This window comes from Tachysurus fulvidraco, chromosome 22 (assembly GCF_022655615.1).
Source record: "Tachysurus fulvidraco isolate hzauxx_2018 chromosome 22, HZAU_PFXX_2.0, whole genome shotgun sequence".
Classification (NCBI taxonomy): domain Eukaryota; kingdom Metazoa; phylum Chordata; class Actinopteri; order Siluriformes; family Bagridae; genus Tachysurus; species Tachysurus fulvidraco.
This window is the reverse complement of record NC_062539.1, coordinates 11,581,824-11,605,456: the sequence shown is the minus strand read 5'-3', so window position 1 is coordinate 11,605,456 and position 23,633 is coordinate 11,581,824. Positions and strand designations below refer to the sequence as shown.

The following is a 23,633-nucleotide window of genomic DNA, read 5'->3' as shown; positions in this document are numbered from 1 at the left end:
AGATTTGATGACATTAAAATGAATTTTACAGAGTCAAATGAATTCATCCCATTTTATTTTCCCCAAACATTCCTATCAAACTCCAGTAAACATCACTGAAATGGAATGTAAAAACAAGAAACAGAAATACTCCCAACATTTACACTCATGTATAGTCTAGTAACAGCAAATAAAATGCTCAACAATACTGATGTAGTTTGCGCAGCATACATAAATATCCAAGATTTTTTTTTTTTACAGTCTCCACTCTTTCAAAAGACACATACTCACACACGCTCTCGACTGTTGTACTGGTACATCAACCTCATCACTGTATATTAAGCTCATGCAATTTTAAGCTTAATTTCAGCACAAGTATTCTGTGCTCTCAGATGACCATGCAGACAACCACAAAAGGTGAAATCCTGGATGGAATCAGTAAAACTAGTAAGAAAACTATTGCTGGTTCCTGTATGCTGAGAACAGTCACTAATGCATGTATCCTACTAAAACAGGAACCTTACAGTATTTTGGACAGGATGTTACATCATTTTTAAACAGACGTAGTATCTGTAAAATGAAACAAAGACGGAAAGTTACAGGAGAAGGTATGAAATATGACAGCTGTTAATTGAAGGCAGTTGGGTGATGAAATCAGAAGTCAATATTAAGTTGAATCTTGTGTTCAAACATGGCGATGACGAGCATGATGCCGAAACCAAGCAGGATCCCAGCGTTTTGCAGAAGAAAGAATCCATAATGACTGAAGCCTGCTTCACTGGCATCGTTATGTAACATCTCTGGAACCTAAACACAGACAAATACTTAAATCAGGGACATTTTCTTTACAGCGGAAAAAAGCAGAGAATTTAAAGTGGACGTATGCCAGGGAGTTAATTCAATTGATACATGAATATTCAAATAGCTTTTAAAAAATTAGCATATTAATGAATAATCAAAAATTATGATCTAGCTCCAGATGGCTTATTTATTGATTTTCCTGAACGACTGATGACTTTTTTATTATTAGCTTTTTTATTATGAGCTACTCTAGGAGGCTTGGGCAGAGTAAGCCAGTGTGAACACTACAAATGACTCTGATCTGCTTAGAAACTGACTATAAAAGGTATGAAAAGCCTTACATTATAGAAATGTGCTCTTATTCAGGCATGTTCAATATCTATAAATGTTACTCACCATGTCCACCAGTGCAACATACATGAAGAGTCCTGCTGTGAGGGCAAAGATCCATGTGGCCACATTCTCTGCATAGTGACCAATCAGAATGCCTGTAACCATTCCCAGGTAGCCCATCATTGCTGAGAGCAAATTATAAAGAATTGCCTGTTTCACAGACATTCCAGCCTTCAGCAGAACTGCAAAATCCCCTAGAAATAAAGAATTCAATTTTAAAACTTCAGCCACATTTCTCAGATGCAGGGGATGGTTTATTTACAGATACCACAGAGATACAACAGCATCACTGAAACTCAATTCATTAGTTTTACAATACAATATGCATCCAACAAATAAAGCAGTCAGCATTAGTATTCTGAAGTTACATCCTTGCAATTAGGCGATTTTAGCCTGTGTGTGCATGGGTTGTCCTCTGCAAAAACATGTGAAGAAATACTTTAAGGCTCTTGATTAAAAACATTGACAGTGATATGCCTGCTTCATTGAGTGTTCATTACACAACATCCTGGACTCAGTAGAATTTGCATACTTAAAACCTGTCCAAACCGGTCCTCATCCGAGAACGCCATTATATACCTACCTTCTGTCTGTTAACTAAACTTCAGCATTGAACATCAATTTGCAGGCCCTGGGACTTAGCTCTTCACTGTGCCAATAGATCACCAACTTCCTTACAGATGGACCGCAAGCATTATCGGTGGGCAAACATGTCTCACCCTTCCTCACCCTCTTTACTGGAAACCCCCCAAGGTTGTGTTCTAAGCTGACTGCTGTACTGTACACCTTCTACTGTGTAGCCACTTCCAGATCGACCAACATTGTCAATTTTGTTGATGACACTGTTGTGGTGGACCTGATCTCCAATGACAAGACCAGCTGCCTAAAAAAAGATTAAAAACCTGGAGATATGGTGCCAGGACAACAATCTCCTCTTGAACATCTGCAAGACAAAGGAGTTGATGGTGGACTTCTGAACAAAGCAGAAAATGACATACCAACCACTCACAATCAATGGACCCCAGTGGAGAACATGGACAGTATCTAGGTATTCGCATAAATCAGGATCTGTCATGGTCCTGTCACTTCAACACTTCTGTTGAAGAAGGGCCAACAGAGTCTTTACCACCTCAGACGCTTAAAGGGTTTTAAACTGCTCTCTCATCCTGATGGGTAACTGCATCAAAGCAGGACAAATGAGCTCTCTAGAGAGTGGTGAGAGTCAGCTAAGTGTACCATCTGCACTGAGCTCCCTGAGCTACCCGCAGTCCATATACAGGAAGCAGTGCTAGACCAAGAACAGGAGTAAAAAAAAGAAAGAACTCAACCTTCCACACAATGGACTCTTCTCTCTGATGTGGTCAGGAAAACACTTCCACTCCTTGAAGGTAAACAAATAAAGAATGAGCAGGAGCTTCCTTCGGTATACCATTAAGCCCTCAAACAGGAGAGTGTGGACTTCTTCTGGACTTGTCTCAACACCTACCCCATCTGACTAAGTTCTTATACAATTTATTCATAACAGTCATCTAGTATCATAACACTATATTTCATCATTAACTCGAACGATTCATATGCTGTATATTTTGTCTATTTATCTTTCCACTGTACAGTTAATGCCACCTCTAGGTAAAATTAGTTGCAAACATTGTATTAGCTGCCACTGTTGATGACAAACAATTGCATGTTTCAAAGACAGATGAGAGGTATCGGCTTACTAAATGTGATAAATGTGAAGGGCATTAGACAGTGGAATGCAATTTATTTACACAGTCTTTTCTCTTCCTCAGCAGTGAGGCAAAAATGTTTGGGTGTGGTGTGCAGTTCAAAGTCGAGGCACAGCACAAAGCTGCAGGAATGTTTTCCTTGGAAATAAAACACTTGCATACACTAATAAACCAATGCAACCAAAGCCGTATGCATTAAAGCTTGCACAGTGCTGTATTTCCCCATTGATGTTGGTCATCTTACCTAGCTCATGAGGAAGCTCATGGCAGAACACAGCAACCGAAGTGCTGAGACCACTAGACAAACCCTCTGTAAAGGCTGCTCCTAAAAATGAAATAAATAAATAAAATCAGACACGAGATGAAAGAGACAAGAGATGAGTTACAGAAGGCATTCAAATTGTTTAAACAACAATGCTGTATAAATCTGCATGAATGACTCATTGCCACTTTATCAGTGAGCTGTGCACAACGTGAAGCTATGTTGTTTTAAAAAAAATAAACATCCAATCCTGAGTGCGATTTACCTATAGCCAGCCCATCGCTAAAGTTGTGCAGGCCGTCCCCCATAATGACCATCCAAGCAAGGGTGGCAACCCCAGCATTCTCAAAATGCTGGACAGAATAAGATTGTGTACGTCTGTGTGTGTGAGTGTGGGGATGATGGTTTTGAGAGTGGTGATGGTGCAGAATATGGTGGTAGTTGTGGTGATGGTGGTGCTGCTCGTCTGACTGGCCGACAGTATCGTGGAAATGGGAGTGGCACTTGTTCTCACAGTCTTCATCGGTGTAGCAACCCTCAGATAACATCACTTCTTCCTCCTCTGGCAGACCCTGTCCACACGCATGCTTGCCATTCAGCTCAGAATCTAATGAAGAGAAGAAAAGAGGAGGAAAAAACATGTTCACTTTCAACACGCTCTCATTGTACATCAAGTTCCTTGGATGTTAAAAATCATACTCTTAATAATGGCTGTATATTGCAAATATATTGCATTGAACAATCACACAAACTTACCATCGAGAGGTTTGACAATAATGTCAGCTATAACTGGCACATTCTGAGACTCTAACATTTCAGCAGCCAATTCCGCTCTCTTCTGCTCCTAAAAACACACATCCGCCCAGACACACACATCTCATGGGGTCATGTGTTAGCCACCGTAATGCACAGACCTGATGTACCTCAACACTAATTCAAGTCACATAGAAAGCCAAAAAAGGTAAGTGAATAGATGAACAAATCATTTTTAAACTGTTATAATTGCTGTTTTAATACTGCAATTAATTTGTTAAATCGTTAATTAAACATTACCATGCATGTTACAATACTGAACTGTGAAGGCTGGCTGAAGTTGACTCAACTGGCATACAATAGACTAAATATTCTGTGTATATGTGTGTGTGTGTGTGTGTGTGTGTGTGCGCGTGTGTGTGTGTGTGTGACAGAGAGCTTTAGTTTAGCTTGTGTTAGTCTAACCTTTTGTTTTCTGTCTTTGAACATTTTTGCAAGGGTCAAAAAATGCTCAATGAGAAACATGATGTAAACTCCCCCCAATGCAGTCAACCCTGTCCAAACAGGCTTAAGGGAATCTTCACTGTTGTCTTGGAGACCATGCTCCAAGCTTTCATTGTCAGCATGATGGTGCTTGTGGTGACCCTGAGACTGACAGACAAATAAAACAGTTCAGGAGGCGCTTTACAAACTGCTTTTAAAGAATATATATTACACAGTTGAACTAATACCATTTGTGAACATACATGTGGGATAAGGTGCAGTAGGGCATCTCCACTGAGCGTGCCAACTGCAAGGGCAACCAGGAAACTGAGCAGGAAGTTAAAACACACTTTGTTGATAAATGGTATTAGGACTCCACCTGCCAGAGCCAGCAAACTGATTATCGTGATGGAGAGAAAACTTCCAATCCATGCTGTAAGAGACAAACATACAATTTCATTACACACAAATATTCATTCATGCAAGTATACAATCATGCTGCAGCAAGCCATGTGGAAGTGGTAACTCGGTGCGTAACCTGGCTAAAGCTCACAAAAAAAAATACATCCAATCTCCCAAAACAGAATTAGCAAAAGAATAGCAAAATACTGATAAGATGTTCCAAACTCATCAAATCTAAAAAATGTTTTAACCAAGAATTAGTTTAAGTGCACACACTTATTCAACTAGTTTGTTTTACATTTTTCTTTATCTTTTTTCCCCTAAAATGATGATTTTCACTGTAATATATATAGCGTGCAGTTTCACAATAAAATAAAAAAAGGTTCTGGCAGATTTCATCTTGGTTTAATTCTACATCACAAAAAAAAGCCATTTTACCAGCAGTGTGTAGACTTTTTATATCCACTGTACACATTTCACATACTTACCCATATAAATGGGAAAATTCTTCTGGCTTTTTCCACCAGCTTCATCATGGTGATGGTGATGGTGGTGGTGAATGTGATCTTTATCTTCTTTAAAATAAAGAAATAACCAAATCACTTTCAGCCACTACATTGACTATGTATTGTAAATGATTCTTTTTGAGTATAAAGCAATTTCTAGGCAAATCACAGTATCCATGCTCAAACCTGATTGCTTCTCAGCATGCAGAAGACAGGACTTGAAATCAACTTGCACAAGAAGAGCAGGACAAAGGAAGCTGAAGTCATTAACAGAGAGGGTCATTTCTTGGGACATGCCATGCGTCTGCAGAATCGTGGTGGCATTCTGGCACTGAGACTGAGAGAGAGAAAGTGTGTGTTTCAGGAGTTTTTCATGTGTGTCTGTGCGTGTGCATGATGGCTGCAACCAAAGTCTACAGTAGCTTTAGGGACTTTTTACACCTGGTCACTTCATGCGTTTTCTATGATCAGATAGCTATCCGATCGTACAAAGCCCAGGTCTAAATGCCCTCCGAAAGGTTTTCAAGACGGATATAAATCCGATCGTTCAAACCACTTCAGGAGGTGGTCTGGGACAGGACAGGTGTAAATGCATGTGGTTGTTCAAGCCACAAACGTCAGCACTATACTCCTCCCAAACGGAAGTACGTCACTCGCAAGTGCTGAGGTAAAATATATTTGCATTTTGGGCGGGAGTAAAAAGATCGGATTGATATCTGATTCTCCGAGACACATTTATGTGGCCTAATGTAAATGGAGCAGTTTTAACAAATCAGATTGCTACCGAATCAGAGAAAACACATGAAGTGTCAAGTTGTAAAAAGGACCTTACACTCACACTCTCACCTCGAAGTCTAGCTTTATAGACAGCTGAATGTTTTTTGCACCTTTTGGCTGTTCAGTAGAACAATGCTACAACTAATCAACCATGGTGTGGTGCAGACATTTTTAAATAAGATTGAATATAAATTTGACTAAAATAGGCATACTTTAAAATACTATCTCTGAAGATATTCTCCACATTGCACAACACTTTGGGCCAAATTACATAACTTGCTTCCATGTGATAAAATATTTTAATTTGTAATCATTTGTGGCCAATGTTAGAAACAGTAGAAGGACAATGTTGCTGGTTAAATCTTAGAAGTTATGTAGCAGTGATCAAGAGAAATATTTTAACCCAATATCTTGAGCATTTACCTCTTGACTGAAGTTATGGGTTAATGGACTTTTCTCATTTTTGTCATGGTTATTGTGGTCATCCAGGTTGCTTGTGGACGTGTTCTCATTGTGGTAGGTGGTTGCATTGTTCTGGGAAAAGTCAGAGCCCATGAGGTTGTTGTCTGAGCTGCGTTCGGATCGGCGTGATTTGGCTACATAAGACGGTGTGGTCAGAATAGCAGTTGCATCAGAATCTCTCTTTATGTAGAGATTGTGGTGAATATCTAATTGGCTCTTCTTCACAGAAATAGAGTCAGGATTCACACTGGAGGTTAAGATACTCTTCTCCACACTGGACCCATCATCATCCTTCTTGCTACCAACAGAATGCGTATGTGTGGTGTGTTTGTGTGTGTGTGTTGGTGAGTGTGCATGTGAATGTGTGTGGTCATGTTTGTTTCCATGGTGTTGCACTGTAATTCTCCTGATGCGGTCCAGTCCCAATCCCTCGAGCAGCCTTTGCAGACCAGCCATTGAGATGGTCCCATTCTCACCATACTTTAAGAAAAGTGCATGCAGATGTTGCTGCTGTGTTCTCTCTGCTAAAAGTCTGTCCCTCTCCACTACAGGCGGGTCACAGTCACCATTCACAGCCATCAAGCAGGGCCTGACCAGCAGCAGAGCTGTCACTATCGGGAACCATATCCATATTGCCATTTGGGGAACAGTGACTTTTGCTGCAAACATAAGCAAACAATTAAAAGTTATAACCTGATAAAGCAATGCTTTCATTTTGTTGGGTACAATAACCTGTTTCTAGGCATGAACGAGTGGGTCATTTTAAATGTGCATGGTGCCCTGTGATGGAATGGTGTATTCCCACCTTGTGTCTAGTGATCCCACATAGGCTGCAGCTCCACGAAAAATCCCTGACCAGAACAAAGCAATTACTAAAGATGACCAATGAAAATTCATAAACTAAACATCTAGTACCATGTATGATCTGGGTATAACCCTCGGTTAGTATGAATAATCAAATATACCTGGTTTCTGTCAAAACCTTGTGTATTAAACTGCAGTATTCTACAAATATACTTATTGCTGAAGTACACTGCATTCTCATATGTACAAGGATTTGAAGACTAATCAGACGTTGATTGTCTCATTAGAACAGCATCTGTGAAGGGGTGGATTACATTGGACAAGTGATCTTAAAATTTGTTTTGGATGCAGGAATAATGGGCAAGCAAAAGGGTCTGAGTGACTTTGTCAAGGGCCAAGTTGTGAGGAGTAGACATCTCTGACCTGCATCTCCAAAACATGTTACTTTGTCGAGGACCATCTACCTAAATATGTCGAGCATCTCTGGTGTGCCTACAAAACCTCACCTTAACACCACACCATCTCATCATCACCACACCACCTCATCATCACCACACCACCGCACCTGAACACCCCAACACCTCATCTTTACACCTCATCTTAACACCAACACCTCATCATCATCATCATCATCATCAACATACCACAACACCTCATCTTAACGCCTCATCAGCAACCCACAACTCCTCATCTTAATCTGCACACCACAACACCACGTAAGCAGATCGTCATCAGCACAACACCTCATCAACAAAAAACACAGATGTTGTTAACATGAGGGGCGTTGTGTTGTTAACATGAGGTGTGTTGTATTGTTAACATGAGGGGCGTTGTGGTGTGTTGTGTTGTTAACAAGAATCACACCAGAGATGCTTGACATATGGCGTGATGATCCGAATCCTGTTAACTCTTGAGTACATCCTGCGTTTTATATTCATATCCAGCCGGTGATTCAGCTCAATATCCGACCACCATTCATGTTTAATAACATGTAAAAATCCTAAAGTTAATTATGAGGAAGTAAAAACGCCATTTAACACCTCATGATGCAACTCTCAGTCACAGGACACAAAACATTTGCCTGTATACACAGATGCAGCATAATATATTGTGTTTAACACATTTAAACACATTTAAACACATTTAAACACAACAATGTGAGAAAGAAAACGCGAAGTGTTGTTAGTTTCCGGCCCGGTCGGTGCTGTTTATCTCATTATTATTGTTTACTTACACAGACCGGTGTAGTAACACACACTTACCTGGTGTGCAGCCACGCAACGATCTAAAGACAGCGCCTTTATCGGATTTACTGCTAATAACACGTCATTAAAGCTCCAAGTGTAAATCGGTCCGGTTACTGAACGACTCCATTCACACGTCATGAACACGTGGTGCTCAGTTTACATCGGAAGTGGGAAGTCGGAGCAATGACGTAATTACCGACCTGCGTGCATTCGAACTTCAAAACAAATCCGGGTTCAAATTCAATTTTAATTCGATTTCAATCCAATTTATTTCTATAGCGCTTTTAACAATTCTTTTTGTCTCCAAGCAGCTTTACAGAAGTATGGAAACAAAAGAGATATATATCTCGATATAAAACATATAATAATAATAATAAGAAGAAAATAGGAAAATATATAAAAAATACGGATAAAAATAAATAAATGAATATATACAACTAAAGACTAGAATTATTTAAAAATTATTTTTTTTTAATTATTTTAATTATAATTATTATTTAAAATTATTTTTTTTAAAAAATCATTATTTCTCAGCAGAGCTTAAAAATGAAATTTAAAAACTGCTAAATGCTACAGAAGTATTCGGCCCTTTAGACTAGTACGTAATAGATCTACCTTTTGCTGCAGTATGGCGGTATGTTGGGGTGAATTTCTCCCATTCTAAATAGAATATATACTTCAAGTTCTGCAGATTGGCTGGCTATTTGTTCACTGCACTTTTCAAACAGTTCCACTGATTATCAGCATGACTCAGATCTCACTTTGACTTAGCTACCATAGAACATACACTTTTTTTGTGCTCTTAACCACTTCTGAATTGCTTTGGCCTTGTGTTTTTTGATTGCAGGATATTTTTTACTTTAGCTGGTGTTACAATAATTCAAATGATGTGCATATATGATGGTCACACACACCTTTGCTCAGAATTGGTCCTTGATGTTCTGTTGCCACTCCCATGCTAAAATTGATTTAAAGGTTATTAATTTAGTATCCTACTCATATTCCTCCATCATATTAAAGTCATTTTGTGAATGAACTCATTCTGACATGTATCTTGGAGTGGAATCTGGGTTTGAGGCATTCTGTAATTTCTTACAGTGTCTGCCAAATTTCAACTGGAAAAGTAAAATCCATTTGCAATAGCATTTCCCATGTCTTATGAGCATTTGGTTTAGCTTGAAGATTGCAGGGGTTAAAGTGTGAATGGGTGTGCTTCCTGACATTTTTAATTAAATGAAATAAAATGTACAATTAAAAAAAACAATCTATCTATCTTTTGATCACAAGGGAACATCTGAAAACAGTTCTTCCCTGTAGCCTTTGTAACAGTAGTAAGGTGCAAAGTAAGTATAAAGAACTGTAGGGAGGTGTCACCTAGCTTTGATTTGTGGATATTCACACTGGATGTGTTGATTATGTTGAAGCTTCATGTTACTGCAGGGTGTTCTGTTACTCGACAACAGAGCAATCTAAAATAAAATGTCTGTCAAAAAAAACTGACACAACGACTTTGTTGTTGATAGTAATGGGAACAGTTAAAATAAAATTTACCTTAAACAAAGCTGTTTCCCACTAACTTGTTATGATAGTTATGGCTAAATATTTTTATTCTTCCTCTATTTTGCATTGCATATCTCTTCATTTTAGCTTTGGGTACTCATGACCTGTCACCAGTTCATTGGTAGTCCTATGTTGGACCATTTTTTTGGTAGGCACTAAGCCCTACATGCCGGAACCACCCCAAAAGCTTCCGCTTTGTTTATTCTCTGGCTAGCCATCACAATTTGGCTTCTGTCAAAGTTGCTTAGATCCTTACACATGCCTGTTTTCCCTGCATTAGACATATTAACTTCAAAAGTTGATGGTTTACTTTCTGCATAATATATCCCATCCATTGACTGGTGCCATATAATGATATAATCAAGTCATGTCAAGAAGTTTTATTGTCATAATCAATGTTATTATCGATAATCAATTCTCAATAATCAATGTTATTTACTTCCTACACACATGGTTTCTGCCATAGCTGGCTTGACAGCTGTTGTAAGTGACACTCATGTCTAAAACTGAGTCATGTGTTGTGCTGGCAATGGCATAACCAAAAATTAGTTTCGTGGAATGAGGAAATATACCAAAAAATTTTAGATTTTATATGAATTCTGATCTGTACATTTATATACAGTGTGACATGCTTATCTGAAGAGGATGTTAAACAGAGTAGGAGCTGTAATAACACATACTAATTTGTCATTTTATAAATTTTAACAACATTATACCATCAAGCAATATTTCCATATGAATAATGTTGCCATATACCTTGGACAGTTTCACTGAAAATGATAAAAATTAATGTGAATAATTGAGAGAATTTACACCTAAATTCTTTTCTGTGTTTATAAGTGTAGATGAATAGACTTGGCTGGTAGACAGCTGTAAGTCACTCTGGATAAGGGTGTCTGCTAAATGCTGTAGCTGTAAATGTAAATGTAATCAAAAGTGTGATTAAACAAAGGTATATGTTTATTAAAAAACTTATTATAATTAGTATATATATCTCAGAGCCTATGTTGTTGATGCAAGCTGATGTTACGTAGGTAAGAAGTAAGTAAGTATGTGAAAAAAAAGATACGACTTACATGTCTCCCTGATGTTGTCTGTGAAAATCTTGGATTGACACCCCTGGTTTACCCTGGTTTGTTCTTATGGTAAGACAAATTTTTTTGGGTTGCTGGGATTTTTGGTCTTTGCTAGAGTTTGGTTTTGTTTTTTTACATTTCACAGTTTCATTCTACCAACACTGCAGTGTCCAACGTAAAATTTGGGTTCTGAAGCAGAGAACCACTGCTCTAGATCAAACATTTTCGTCCTTGAATACCTTCTAAGTTTGGAATTATCATGAAAGTGGAATGACTGCTATTATTGTCCCATAACCTCCACTGCCGATAATACAGGTATAGTTCTTGACTCACTCATATCTGCAGCCCCTGTCTCTACATGCTGTTTTTTTTTACTCTATATCTAAAGAAGATATGATTTCCAGGTGACATTATGCCCAGACCTGCTCGGGATTTGTCCATTGTTGCATGCTGTTGACCAGCAGTGAGCTGCATGTCATACATCAGCAGTGTGATAGACAAAAATTGCTTTAGTTCAGAAATGGCAAAGAATCGTCCAGGACACATAGTAGCACCAGATCCAAATGGCATGTGGTAGTAACGGATCTTTTGATTGCCTTTGAAAAATTCAGTTTTCAGCTTCCCATTCTCCACAAAACGGTCAAACTGGTACTCCTGCAGAACCACACACCATGTAAAAATCTATAATCACATTAATTTATTTCATTTTTAGAAATATTCCAAGCTTATTATTATAGCTAGTCATTGTCAGGCCAATATTCTCATAACTGTTCTTCATTGCGATAAGTTTTCCACAGCTAAAGTGGTTTGCTTATATACTGTACTTACCTGTGGATTTGGGTAGATGTCAGGGTCCAGGTGTGTGCTCTGGGGGTAAAGAGTAACGATGTCTCCTTTACGCACACTAACTGAGAAGTGGGGGTTCAGTTGCAGACAAAAATCTTTCTGAACCACCCGGATATTCATTGAGATCGAAGAAAGACGGAGGCTTTCATTAATAGCACTCTCTACAGGTAAAGGAACCGATAGAAAAAGAGAAACAGGTACAGTGGCAGAAAGTGTGAATGCAAGAAAAAGAGGAACGAGAGCTAGCAATTTTCTGCAAAACCTTTCTGCATTTTGCATTATTTAGGATTACAGTTTTAACCTTTGTGTGTTGGCACATGTATGTGTAAGTATGAGATACCAAGGTAAATCAGTTTGTCAAGTTGCTCCTGAGTCAGTGTGTCCTGACTAAGAATCAAGTCTGGCTCCTTGTTTCCAAACATGCCAAAAATCTCCTCTCGAACAACTGAAAATGCCTGTGGGCTGGAGAGTAGGTGGTAAAGACCCCAGAAGCATGCGGAGACAGTGTTGCCCAAAGATGCCCAAAGAATTGCAAAGTGATGAGCTATAAAAGAAAACAGTTTTGCAAATTTCTGTAACAATTGTAAACAGTAAAAAAGGAACTAAATGCTATCTGGGCCACTCATTATTTTTATTAGATTTATTTCATATCTATATATTACCTGCTTTGTCCAGGTCTCCGAGTGTGTCATACTGTTCAAAAATCTCCACACGTGCCTGTATGAACTCTGATGGACTGGTCCATTCTGCCATTCTGTGAGGATGGAAAAACCTAATTATTTGTTCCCGAATAGATTTAGTTCTTCCCAGTAGACTGATGGGTATTCCAGCAATTAACAGAGGAAGCATTGCATCAAACTTTTTAAAGTTATCCAACAGTGCATCCAACCAACTCTTCCTTTGCAAGTGTGCATCCGTGTTTGTTTTTGGGGGTCGTCCATATAGTGTCAGAAATGTTGCCTCAAACATCACACGTTCACAGAACTCATATAGGTCCTTCTGCCGCCAGTCATTCTCTCTTCCTTCTGCTTGGGCAGACAGGAAATCTTGTTTTAAGACAAACTGTAAGTTTTCCATCATTTTTCGCCTGAGAGAGTTGAGATAGGAGCCCTGGAGGAGCAGGAATGATTTCTGAATTTTGTCACTCAAGCCAGGGAACCTTGCAGTGCGTATAGCAGGGAAGCCAAAAGTTGTGGAAGCTGCTGCATCTGAAAACTCATGAAAGTCCAGCTGCTTCCCCTGCTTAATGACAGCTGAGTACAGAAGCGGGTTCATCACAAATGTCATGTATTTACCTACAACAGGACACATACAAACACACATTATATTTAAGCAATTTTTATTTAACTAAGCTAATAGGTATGAACCTAACATTGGTTATTTAATTCAGTGATATATATGTTTCAGTTGGTAGCAAGTTATTTAGCTGTAACTGAATAAATGATTGAGTAGCTTCTCATTTCATACACAAACATGTCAGAAGACATATCCTGTGGTCGTGGAAAATATGTTATTCTGTTTCAGAAGGGCCAAAAATATACAAGCAAAAAAAAAAAACTAGGGAGATTGCTGAATCTGCTTACATTGGGTTAACTAAAAAGTGTAAGAATAGACTTGAACCATCATAGAAAATCTCAGATCACTGAATTATTGTGATCTGAGATCACTTAATTGTTTAGTGAAATCAAACTGTTAAAAACACAACAACAACAACAACAACAACAGTATAACTAACAGCAATGATTAATAGTGAAAGTAAGAGCATTTCCACAAATTACACTTTAAAAAAAAAACAAAACAAAACAAAAAAAAACACAGTATAATAAAACTCACAGGGATAGGAACTAAACAGCTGTGTAGCCTTAGGAAAACTACTTATCAGCGAAGCTAGTCCAAAAATACACTGCAACAATGTTAGGGAGCATAAAGATTGGACTCTGGAATGTAAAAGATCATGTGGTCTTACGAGTCTTGATTTACCCTGTTGCAGAGTGATGAGCACATCAGAGTAATAAGAGAGGCAGATGAAGCGATGCACCATCATGCCTAGTACCTAACGTACAAGCCAGTGGGGGCAGTGTTATGATCTGAGGTTGCTTCAGTTGGTCAGGTCTAGGTTCAGCAACATTATGTGCACAAATAATGATTTCAGCTGACTGCATGAACATACTGAATGATCAGATTTACAATAAAATTGTGAAAAACTGGTTCAAGGAGTATGAGGCATTATTTTCACATATGGATTGGCCACCACAGAGTCCAAACTTAAACTTAGACCTAACCAGACCCCACTGAGAATCTTTGGGATGTGCTGAGAAAGACTATACACAGTGAACAGTCTCTCCCATCATCAATACAATATGTTGGTGAGAAATTATTGCAACTCTGACATTTCATAGACTTATCAAAAACAATTTGCCATAATCAAAGCAAAAAAGGTGGTCTAGCAAAATTTTTTAAACCCTTACCTTAGATAATAAGACCCTAACCCTTAATTGTGATTTATTAAACCTGAGTTATGTCATCTAACCTACACTCTTCTGTACAGTGTATTGTTCCAATTCAAAGGCATTAAGTGGGGTTGAGGTCACAGGTGTTGTGCAGGCCGCTCAAATTCTTCCACACCAAACACTGCAACCATGGTATTGATCTTTCTTTGAGCACAAGGGAATTGTCATGCTGGAATAGGTGTGGACTAGGCCCCATTTATTTTCAGTGAAGGGAAATTGTAATGCTACAGCATACATAGATACTCTATGCAATTGTGTGCTTTCAGCTTTTGGGAAAACAAACACATAGTCCCCTTCAAAAGTATTGAAACAACAAGGCCAATTATTTTCTTTTGCATTTCTTTTCTATACAGTTCTAATGAACAATGATATGCACAAAATTAATTATTCATTAAGAAGTGTGGCTATCTCTATAAAACTAGACCTTTTGGCAATTTGAGGACAGAACTGTATGCCTACATTATGCCAAGAAGAAAGGAAATCAGCCATGATCTCAGAGAAGCAACTGAGAAGAATTAAAATGGTGTGCATTTACACATACCTCTAAAATATCAATGAATTCAAGCAATGTTGTGTTAAAGAGTGGACCAAAATTTTCCCAAAATGATACTAGAAACTAATAAAATCTAATTACAGTTGCTAATAACAATTCTACATTTTACCTAATTATAGGTTTTTCCCACCTGTTTTCTAAAAGTTGGGTTACATTTAGGATAAAATTACTATATTCTTAAAACTGTGTATTTTATCATCACCTGAAGTTATTTGCTTGTTTTTAGACATTAGTGAAAACAATTTTAATTTTGGCCCCGGTAAAAACTAAAAACAAATTGAAGGGTGTGTGTGTGTGTGTGTATAACTATATAATTCAGTTAAAGTTTGTATTAATCAAATGTTTTTAAAAGTGTTACTGTAAATGTAACTCAGAAATTCCAAATCAGTTATTTTCAATCAATGAATCATAGCTTTCATTTGTATTTTTCAAATTTTTTCTGCCGCATTTTAATTTTTTTGAAGAACACTTTTATTTAAATTGTACACTGCAATCGGAGGTCAGGTGGAGTAAGTTACAGTAGGAATCCCCAAACATAGTATTAGAAACCCTTAGTGTCATAATTTAAAAGCCTTTAAAGGAGTCTCTTAAATAAAGTCTAGTTCCTCCAGCAACACTGGTTAGGTGTATGCTGAAAGCCAGGGTGCCAGACATAGCATGTAATCTCAGGGACTTAGACAAGCGTAGGTTCTTGAAGGTAGTTTTTCCCATGTATGAGCTAATATTTTTCTGCATTCATCAGTCAGAGTTATTGAGAGAAACACTTTAGAGGTGTGTAAATTAGTAGGAAAAATAGTCAATGTCTGAAGCATTGGGACATAGCTTACAGCAGGTTCGTGTATCCATTACACATGGGAAGTTGCTGCTCTCATTTCTTGCACGATAGTCAAATAAAAGGCCTGGTAAATCTGTGTCAATCCAGAGGGGCCAGGGAGCAGACAAGTAATTAAGAAATTAATCTCCATACCTCCAGCCAGGCGATGCCAACTTACTACAGTATTTACCAGTCCATACAACAGTCACAGGTTTGTATGCATGAGGCAGAGGTAGACTTTATTATGGCAATGTAGCAAGAAAATGTTTAAAAACTGCTTACGTAAATAATACATTATATTATTTTATTTAATTAAGACACATGGCTAGTCTTAAATTTAATGGTACTACACCAATTATTGGAGACCAATAGGTTCCGTTGTTTTTTTTGTGGGTGATATAACCAGTTACACGCAATAATATTACCAAATAATTTGAATGGAGCCGAAATTTCAATATCTATTTGAAATTTCGGCTCCATTCAAATCATTTGGCTCAGCTCACCAATACAAATAAGTAAATATTGGAATTGTTTGCTGCCTCCCTGCTCTGTTGAGGACATTGACAAAAATGGGGCACAAATGTGCATAGAGTAAGCATTATAATACAATGTTCGCTGTCTGCATCATTAAAAGATTCATTTTAATTTATAATGATAATTACTTCCCCTTATACATAAATGTCATTGATCCTGGAACATCACAACAGACCATATCACCAGTCAAAATACCAGTTCAGATGATTGATCGCTAGTTTAGTGATGTAATCATGTAGCATGACCTTACTCGTAGTTCCAATTTCTTCTGACTTGTGCGGGTGCTCAAGGATCTGATTCTAGCTAATTTAATCCACCATTAGTGAGCAGCTGTAGTGAGCAGCAGTAAGCATGGATTCTGAGAAATGCTTCTAAGAAATTGTTTACTGCTGTTCTTGTTAATTTTTAACAACAGTGACTTGATAGAGTTTAAAGCTTACAAGAATGACTTGATAGAGTTTAAAGCTTACACTTAGACACATTTCTGGTAAAGGCTACACAGCTGGATCTCTTTGCGATGTCTGATGCCATGTCAACTTTTTTGGTAATTGTGGTGCTCCCTGGTCAGTCTACTGGTCCATGAGTTGCCTCAGGATTTACAGAACACCTTTCCGTAGATTCTACTCCGGTCACAGAAATCAGCAGCTAGAACAATGTAGCCTACTTGTGCTCCCAGAATGGCCTTTGTTTCCAGTTCTAATTTCACTTCTTGTCAGAAAACCCTCACAGAAAAGGTCTGCTAACCCAAATGAACAGAAAAATTTAGAAGCTCCAGGTGGGTCAAATGAAGTGCAGACTAAGCACCTGGACCTAACATCCCAGGAACAATATGTCATCTCTCTGAGAACTTACAAACTTTAGTTTCAAATGTTGTAGGCAGGTGTGAAAAAAATTCAACGTAAATGAACTCAGCAGGTATGTTGTTCCAATCGACTTGGAGAACTAACCATTTATATTTCCAGACACCCTTATACAGAGCAAATTACATTTTCATACAACTGAGCAATTGTGGGTTAAGGGCCTTGCTCAGTGGCCCAACAGTGGCAGCTTCGTGGAGCTGGAATCGAACTCACAACCTTCCGAATGGTAGCCCAACACCTGAACCACTAGGCTACCACATGCAACATAACCACAGACTACCTCAAATCCTGTCTCTCTATATAATCCCAGACAGACTCGATGATGATAAGATCAGTGCTCTGAGGGGGACAAACCATCACTTCCAGGAGTCCTTGTTCTTCCTACACTGAAAATAGAACTTAATGACACATCTTGAAAACCCAGTCTGCTTTAAAATGTTTGAAACTATTTTGTCTTGTTGCTGTGCTCACTCTTGCCATGGTGTATGACCTGTGACATGAAACTGTTCCACAACCTCACCTTAGTGGCCAAATTTAGTTGTTTTTCTCCCATTTGTAACCCTCCTTTTTCAGTTACTGACTGTTTCAACCTTCGTATGAAATTGATTATCTTTAGCACCTGCTTCGTATAATTAGTTATTCATACACCTGATTCTGATCCTACAAAATCCCTGACTGTACAAAGTGTGCAAGATGCTGGTTTGGTACTGGATAGTAACATAAAATATTGATTTGATTTAGATTTTTCTTCTGTTCGTGCACTTTGCATTTTGTAAATTACAAAAAATAAAAAATTAAAATATAGATTTTTGAAAGCATCCATGGACAAAGGTAAAATGTATGTTGTACCTGCAATGAGTACAGTGAAAACATCTCCATGACACTTCTGTAGTTGTTGTAAAAACTGATAGGAATCTTTCCTGAATTCCAGAGCTTTCCCCAGAAAAGGAATCCATCCTTTTATCAGTGGAGGCTCTCCCTCTCTCCTTAAAACACACATGCACCATTGACAGGGAACGTTTAGATGCACTTTACAACAATTATCCAGTACATATTAAACCATATTCATCATATTCATTAAAGTTGAACTATTCAGAATACCAATGAAAAAGGTTGTTTTGCAATATTTTCATTAAAAATGAGTGATTGTACTGGACACAGGGGTCCAGCGGGATTCAAACCCACAACCTTCCGGGCAATAGCCCAACACCTTTACCACTAGGCTACATCCCCACCTTACACCTACATGATATTTTAAAAACCTGCAAATTAATTAATGTTACGTTCAATAATAATAATAATAATAATAATAATAATAATAATAAGAAGAAGAAGAAGAAGAATGAGGATGATGATAATAAAAATTAATAATAATAATAATAATAATAATAAGAATGATAATAATAATAATAATAATAATAATAATAATAATAATAATAATAATAATAATAATAATAATAATCTCACCTTCTCCTGCTGAACAGCAAAAAGAGCAAGAGAATCGATGCTGTGCCAAAAGTTAAAGTCAGTAAAATCTCCGACATCGTCACAGTTTTCCAATAACTTTAACTTTAAATAGGGACGACACAGATTCCGATCACTTTTGTCACTGATCTCCTTTCTGGTGAATGAACCAAGACGAACAAAGTCCACGATTTTTACGAAAAAACACGACGCTGAATTAATTGGTCGGATTACAGAGCTGTTGACATTTCAGGGCGCATGCGTACAAAATGCTAGAGGTTAGAGTACAAAACACACTTTGTGCAAGAGACGGATAAGTTTCCTGCACTAGTTAGTTAGTCTAGTTCACACCATCGATTTGACAAAAAAAACAAAAAAGGAACCGTAAAAAACAAAGTTTCAGCAAAAACATTTCAGCATGCAAACCTGCTCCACCCTGAATTATCTTTTTTTATCTTTGTCTCTTATGTACACAAACACAGGAAAGTAGTTTCCGGGGGAGGAGATGACCATACAAAGTCACACAGTAATTCTGAAAGAGACAGAATTATATAGTGTGGGGTGTGTGTGCGCATCTGTTGTCATTTTGCATAAATGAACTCTTTGTTTTCTTTTGATTCAGATCCAGATCGTCCTCTTTCTCTAGAATGTCAAGTTATTTATAAAAATTCTGCAGTCTGTCACTGAAAAGATTGGGAGTTTTGAAAAATGACCACCATTCTTCTGGGCAGTTCAGTGCAAAACTGATTAGCCTATGTAATATATACAACTAATAAGATTGTTTATAGAATATTTATAGAAATAATTAATTATAGAAATATTTCAGTCATGGCAACTCAGAGAATAAAATGTTTTTATTGATGGAAATGAAATGTGGGTAGAATTGGGCTTGGCGAATAGATCGACTAACTGCCCATTATAATTGTGTGAACAGAGATATTAAGAAATATCCTGCGACTGCTGTTATGAGCTGCAGGAACGAGGAACAAACTGGAATGCAATGTCGGTAGGTTTGATCTTGGCAGGTCTTGGCAGCTGCTGCTGCTCCTGGGCAAATACAGAGACTGCCAATTAAACCTGTGGGAAAATAAGATTTTGATAAACATGCTGTTGCTGTGAGGTAAATGTGTTGCCTTCCGTCCATGCCTCAATGATGCAGATCTGACTGCCAAGACTTAAATTTGCATCACAAGGTTGGCTAGTTACAGTATGCTGTCATAAGTAGTCTTGCTGGGGTCCCTGCCTGCACTTTGCACCCAATGTATGTACATTGTTTTTAACCACTACATGATCACATGCATACCTAACATTCTGTCTCTCTTTCTTGCTATAAATGCTAATCCTGAGCTCCCAGTGTTCCTGTCTGCCATCCTGGTTGGAGTCTCATCACCTGCTGAGGATGGCTCCATGTGGACAACCTGATGACACATGAGACTGATGTACCCAAGCCAGTTGTCTAAGTACAGACAAAACCTCCCTTTTATCTTTAAGATCCCAGAAATGGTTGTAGCACAGCAGTTATGCTCATATCTGCATAGAACAGAACATCCATGAAATGTATGATTCAAGATTTAGGCCTCATCATAAAAGAGACAGCACTAGTTACTTACTTAGCTTCCACTGTTATGCTGATGACATGCAGCTACAATATATGTTTCAGCTAAGTCATATGAGAGACACCAGCTTAATAAGATTGAAGAATGTGTGAAGGACGTTAGACAGTGGATACTAACTTCCTCTTGCTTAACTCTGACAAGACACAAGCTTTTACTAGGACCACAGGCAGCCAGAAACAAGCTTTTTGATTACAGTGTTACTCCTAATGGTCTTTCTCTTTCATTATGTGCACGGTAAAAGACCTTGGTTTGATTATTTACTCCAATCTCTCATTTGAAGCTCATATAATATGAAAGGGTAGCCTTTTTTATCTCAGAAATATTGCTAAGATGATCACTACATGATGCAGAAACACTAGTTCATGCCTTTGTTACCTCTAGATTAGATTATTGTAATGCATTACTGTGTGGATGTTCCAGTATGATCATAAACAAGCTCCAGTTAGTCCCAAATGCAGCAGCTATAGTCCTAAACCAGAACCAGAAGATATGAACGTATCACTCTTATCCACATTGCATTGGCTCCCAGTCAAATTTCACATGATTATAAAATACTATTATTCACTTATAAAGCACCTAATGGTCTCATGTCACAGTACCTAACATATCTTTTGTTTTTTTATGATCTGCCATGCCTACTTAAATCAGGAGGTGCAGGCTATTTGGTGGTACCTCAAGTACTAAAGTCTACAGAAGGGGAAAGACCTTTTTCTTACAGAGCCCCACAGTTATGGACTTCCAATTAGTGTTCAGAACAAAGTTTCAGTATTTAAGTGCAGCCTGAAAACACATTTGTTTAGTCTAGCGTTTTAGCTTTTCTTAGGTAAAGGAGCAGATCTGGAGGTTTTATGGGCATAGAGTGTTTGGTGAACTGGGATGTCTGGATGCTGTTACCTTACTGCCCTTGAAAGTCGCACTTGTTTTGCAGGTTTGTGTGGCGGGATGCTTTATGTCTCAGGAAGCCCTCATGTCCATGCCACCTTTTGGCCTTTTTGTTATGCTGTCATAGCTAGAAGTCCCTTTCTGCACTCTCTCTCTCTCTCTCTCTCTCTCTCTCTCTCTCTCTCTCTCTCTCTCTCTCTCTCTCTCTCTCTCTCTCTCTCTCTCTCTCTCTCTCTCTCTCTCTGTCGAGCTATACATACCAGTGCTCCCAGTTTTCTGAGTTCTAGTCTAATCATCTCTTCTTCTGGACCTACTTCATTATTCCTGACACCCTACCCCTGGTTAGATTCTGGTCCTCTGGTGTGCTCTCTGCTGGGGATTGATCTGCATGGACAGCCTGTTACTGAGAGTATCGCTGTGGATAGGGCTGCCTGGAGACTGTCACACATTCTCTGAACCACTGTTCACAGTCAGCTTTATGGTTCGGTCTTTATCAGCAATCATTTTAAAACTTTGGCAAAAGAATTAGCGTTGGGTCTTTGGTGAACTCGGAAAATGTGGTGACCCTTTCGTTCCTCGGGAGCTATTGGTTGCTTAATTCCACTCAACTACAAACTGTTGTATAAAGGACATTATTTACATTTATATTATTTACTGTCCATTATCACCCACATGACAACGTGTTCCTTCTGAGCCTGGTTCCTCTCACGGTTTCTTCCTCATGTCATCTCATAAAGTATTTCCTTGCCGCCATCACCCCTTTATATTCTGTTTTTATACTTATGTAAAGCTACTTTGAGACAATGGGAACTATTAAATGCAATACACAAATAAACTGAATTGAATTGATGTTTATAGTACCACTTGTAGACCATGCTGGTGGCTTTAAAGTGCTGTTGCTGTGGTAATTTTCACACTTAACTTTCCATCATTTTATGGCTTTGGCAGGAAGGAATTCATATTAAATCTATTAAGAATTTAAAAAGTATGTTGATGTTCATACTTAAAAGTTGCTCATAAGCTCCTGGGTACACAACTATGCTTGACTAAAGTGAATTCATAAAGTATTCAGATCCCTTCACTATTTTAAATTTTGTTATGTTTCAGCCTGATAAAAAAAATCGTTCAAAGTAATTTTTTTCTCATTAATCTACATACAATACCCCAAATAATAGAAATGTTTGCAAATGTATGAAACGGAAAAACTTTAATATCAAATGTATGAATATTCAGACCATTTGCAAAAAACCCTCGAACTTTAACTCAGGTACCACCCATATTTGAGTTTTGCATATATACTGTAAGACATATATTCGTGTTTGCATTCTAAAGGTCAATGGACATAAAACAGACTTTACCAAGCATTGTGTCATTCTGTATGGATTCTCTTGTACGTATGTTTTACAAAGCCTTGTGAATTATGAATTGGCTTGAGAGACATGCTTGAAAGATTTTCCATAGCTTGATCAATGATATCTTGTTTTATTCCCCCTTCCATTGAAGCCCACTGAAATGTACATTTCCATTGTTTCCATTTGTTTTCATTTTGTCAAATCATCTGTGTTTTGATATTAATATTTTATTTTTTTTCTACATTGATTCCTGGTTTTTGCATTTGCCCTAGTATTGTTTCCGATTTCCAGACTTTCTTTTTCATGTTTCTTCATGTTTTGGATAATGTTTTGAAATGCATTTGCATCAGCCTCTGCCTCCTCTTCAGGACATTACCACATTATCTGCACTTGTATAACTTGCAATAAGCAGCAGCTTACATCATCATGCTCAAATAGACCACTGTCTTTAGGGAATATAGATCCATGTTGCTATGGAGAGGTGGCTGGCACCTGTCAAGGTAACATAAACATGAATGCCAGGACTCCCAGCAGAATATTACCAACAGCATCACACCACTTCCAGCCTGATTTCTTCCCATTGTGTATCCTGGTGCCTTCTCTTCTCCAGTTAAGGTCACATGCACCCAGTCTTCCACTTGCCATAAAGGAAAACCTGACTTATCATGTAATGTAATGTAATTGTTTAAAAAATTCGGGTTTTCCTCATTTTCAATCCCTTGGTTTGAAGCATGTATTCAGGATGACACTCCAAATGAGTCAAGCCTTTGCCCAAACATTTGAGGGCCATGCAAACTCGAGGCCTATATTCATTGAAGCAAAACTCTGAAATTCTCATTTAAATACTCATTTTAAAGATTCTAATTTTTAGACCCTGGCAAAATCTGTTAAAAACTACTGGATGCAGGCTCAGTTCTTGGTTCTGAATATTTTTTAAGCCTATTTTCCTTAAAAACCGAGAAACATTTCA

General features: G+C 38.0%; 2 protein-coding genes across 7 annotated transcripts; both read right to left on the bottom strand.

Moving 5' to 3' along the window:
• Positions 1–38: 38 nt before the first annotated feature.
• Positions 39–8,771, bottom strand: slc39a6 (solute carrier family 39 member 6). 6 transcript variants are annotated; one of them, XM_047806513.1, is made up of 12 exons: positions 8,612–8,770; positions 7,351–7,396; positions 6,507–7,204; positions 5,493–5,643; positions 5,289–5,375; positions 4,647–4,831; positions 4,381–4,566; positions 3,919–4,006; positions 3,428–3,769; positions 3,145–3,225; positions 1,177–1,367; positions 39–786 (listed from the first exon to the last, which is right to left on the bottom strand). In XM_047806513.1, exons 3-12 carry the CDS (start codon positions 7,182–7,184, stop codon positions 634–636), a joined length of 2,142 nt encoding a protein of 713 aa, XP_047662469.1. In that variant the 5' UTR covers positions 7,185–7,204; positions 7,351–7,396; positions 8,612–8,770; the 3' UTR covers positions 39–633. The 6 variants fall into 6 exon arrangements, with proteins under 6 accessions (XP_047662469.1, XP_026993716.1, XP_047662471.1 ...); XM_027137915.2 differs by having other exon boundaries at positions 4,662–4,831; XM_047806515.1 differs by having other exon boundaries at positions 5,289–5,372.
• A 1,750-nt stretch (positions 8,772–10,521) lies between these two features.
• LOC113637322 (cytochrome P450 7B1) lies at positions 10,522–19,273 on the bottom strand. Its single transcript, XM_027137926.2, has 6 exons — positions 18,817–19,273; positions 18,199–18,335; positions 12,741–13,373; positions 12,419–12,622; positions 12,061–12,239; positions 10,522–11,886 (listed from the first exon to the last, which is right to left on the bottom strand). Exons 1-6 carry the CDS (start codon positions 18,891–18,893, stop codon positions 11,587–11,589), a joined length of 1,530 nt encoding a protein of 509 aa, XP_026993727.1. The 5' UTR covers positions 18,894–19,273; the 3' UTR covers positions 10,522–11,586.
• Positions 19,274–23,633: the final 4,360 nt, after the last annotated feature.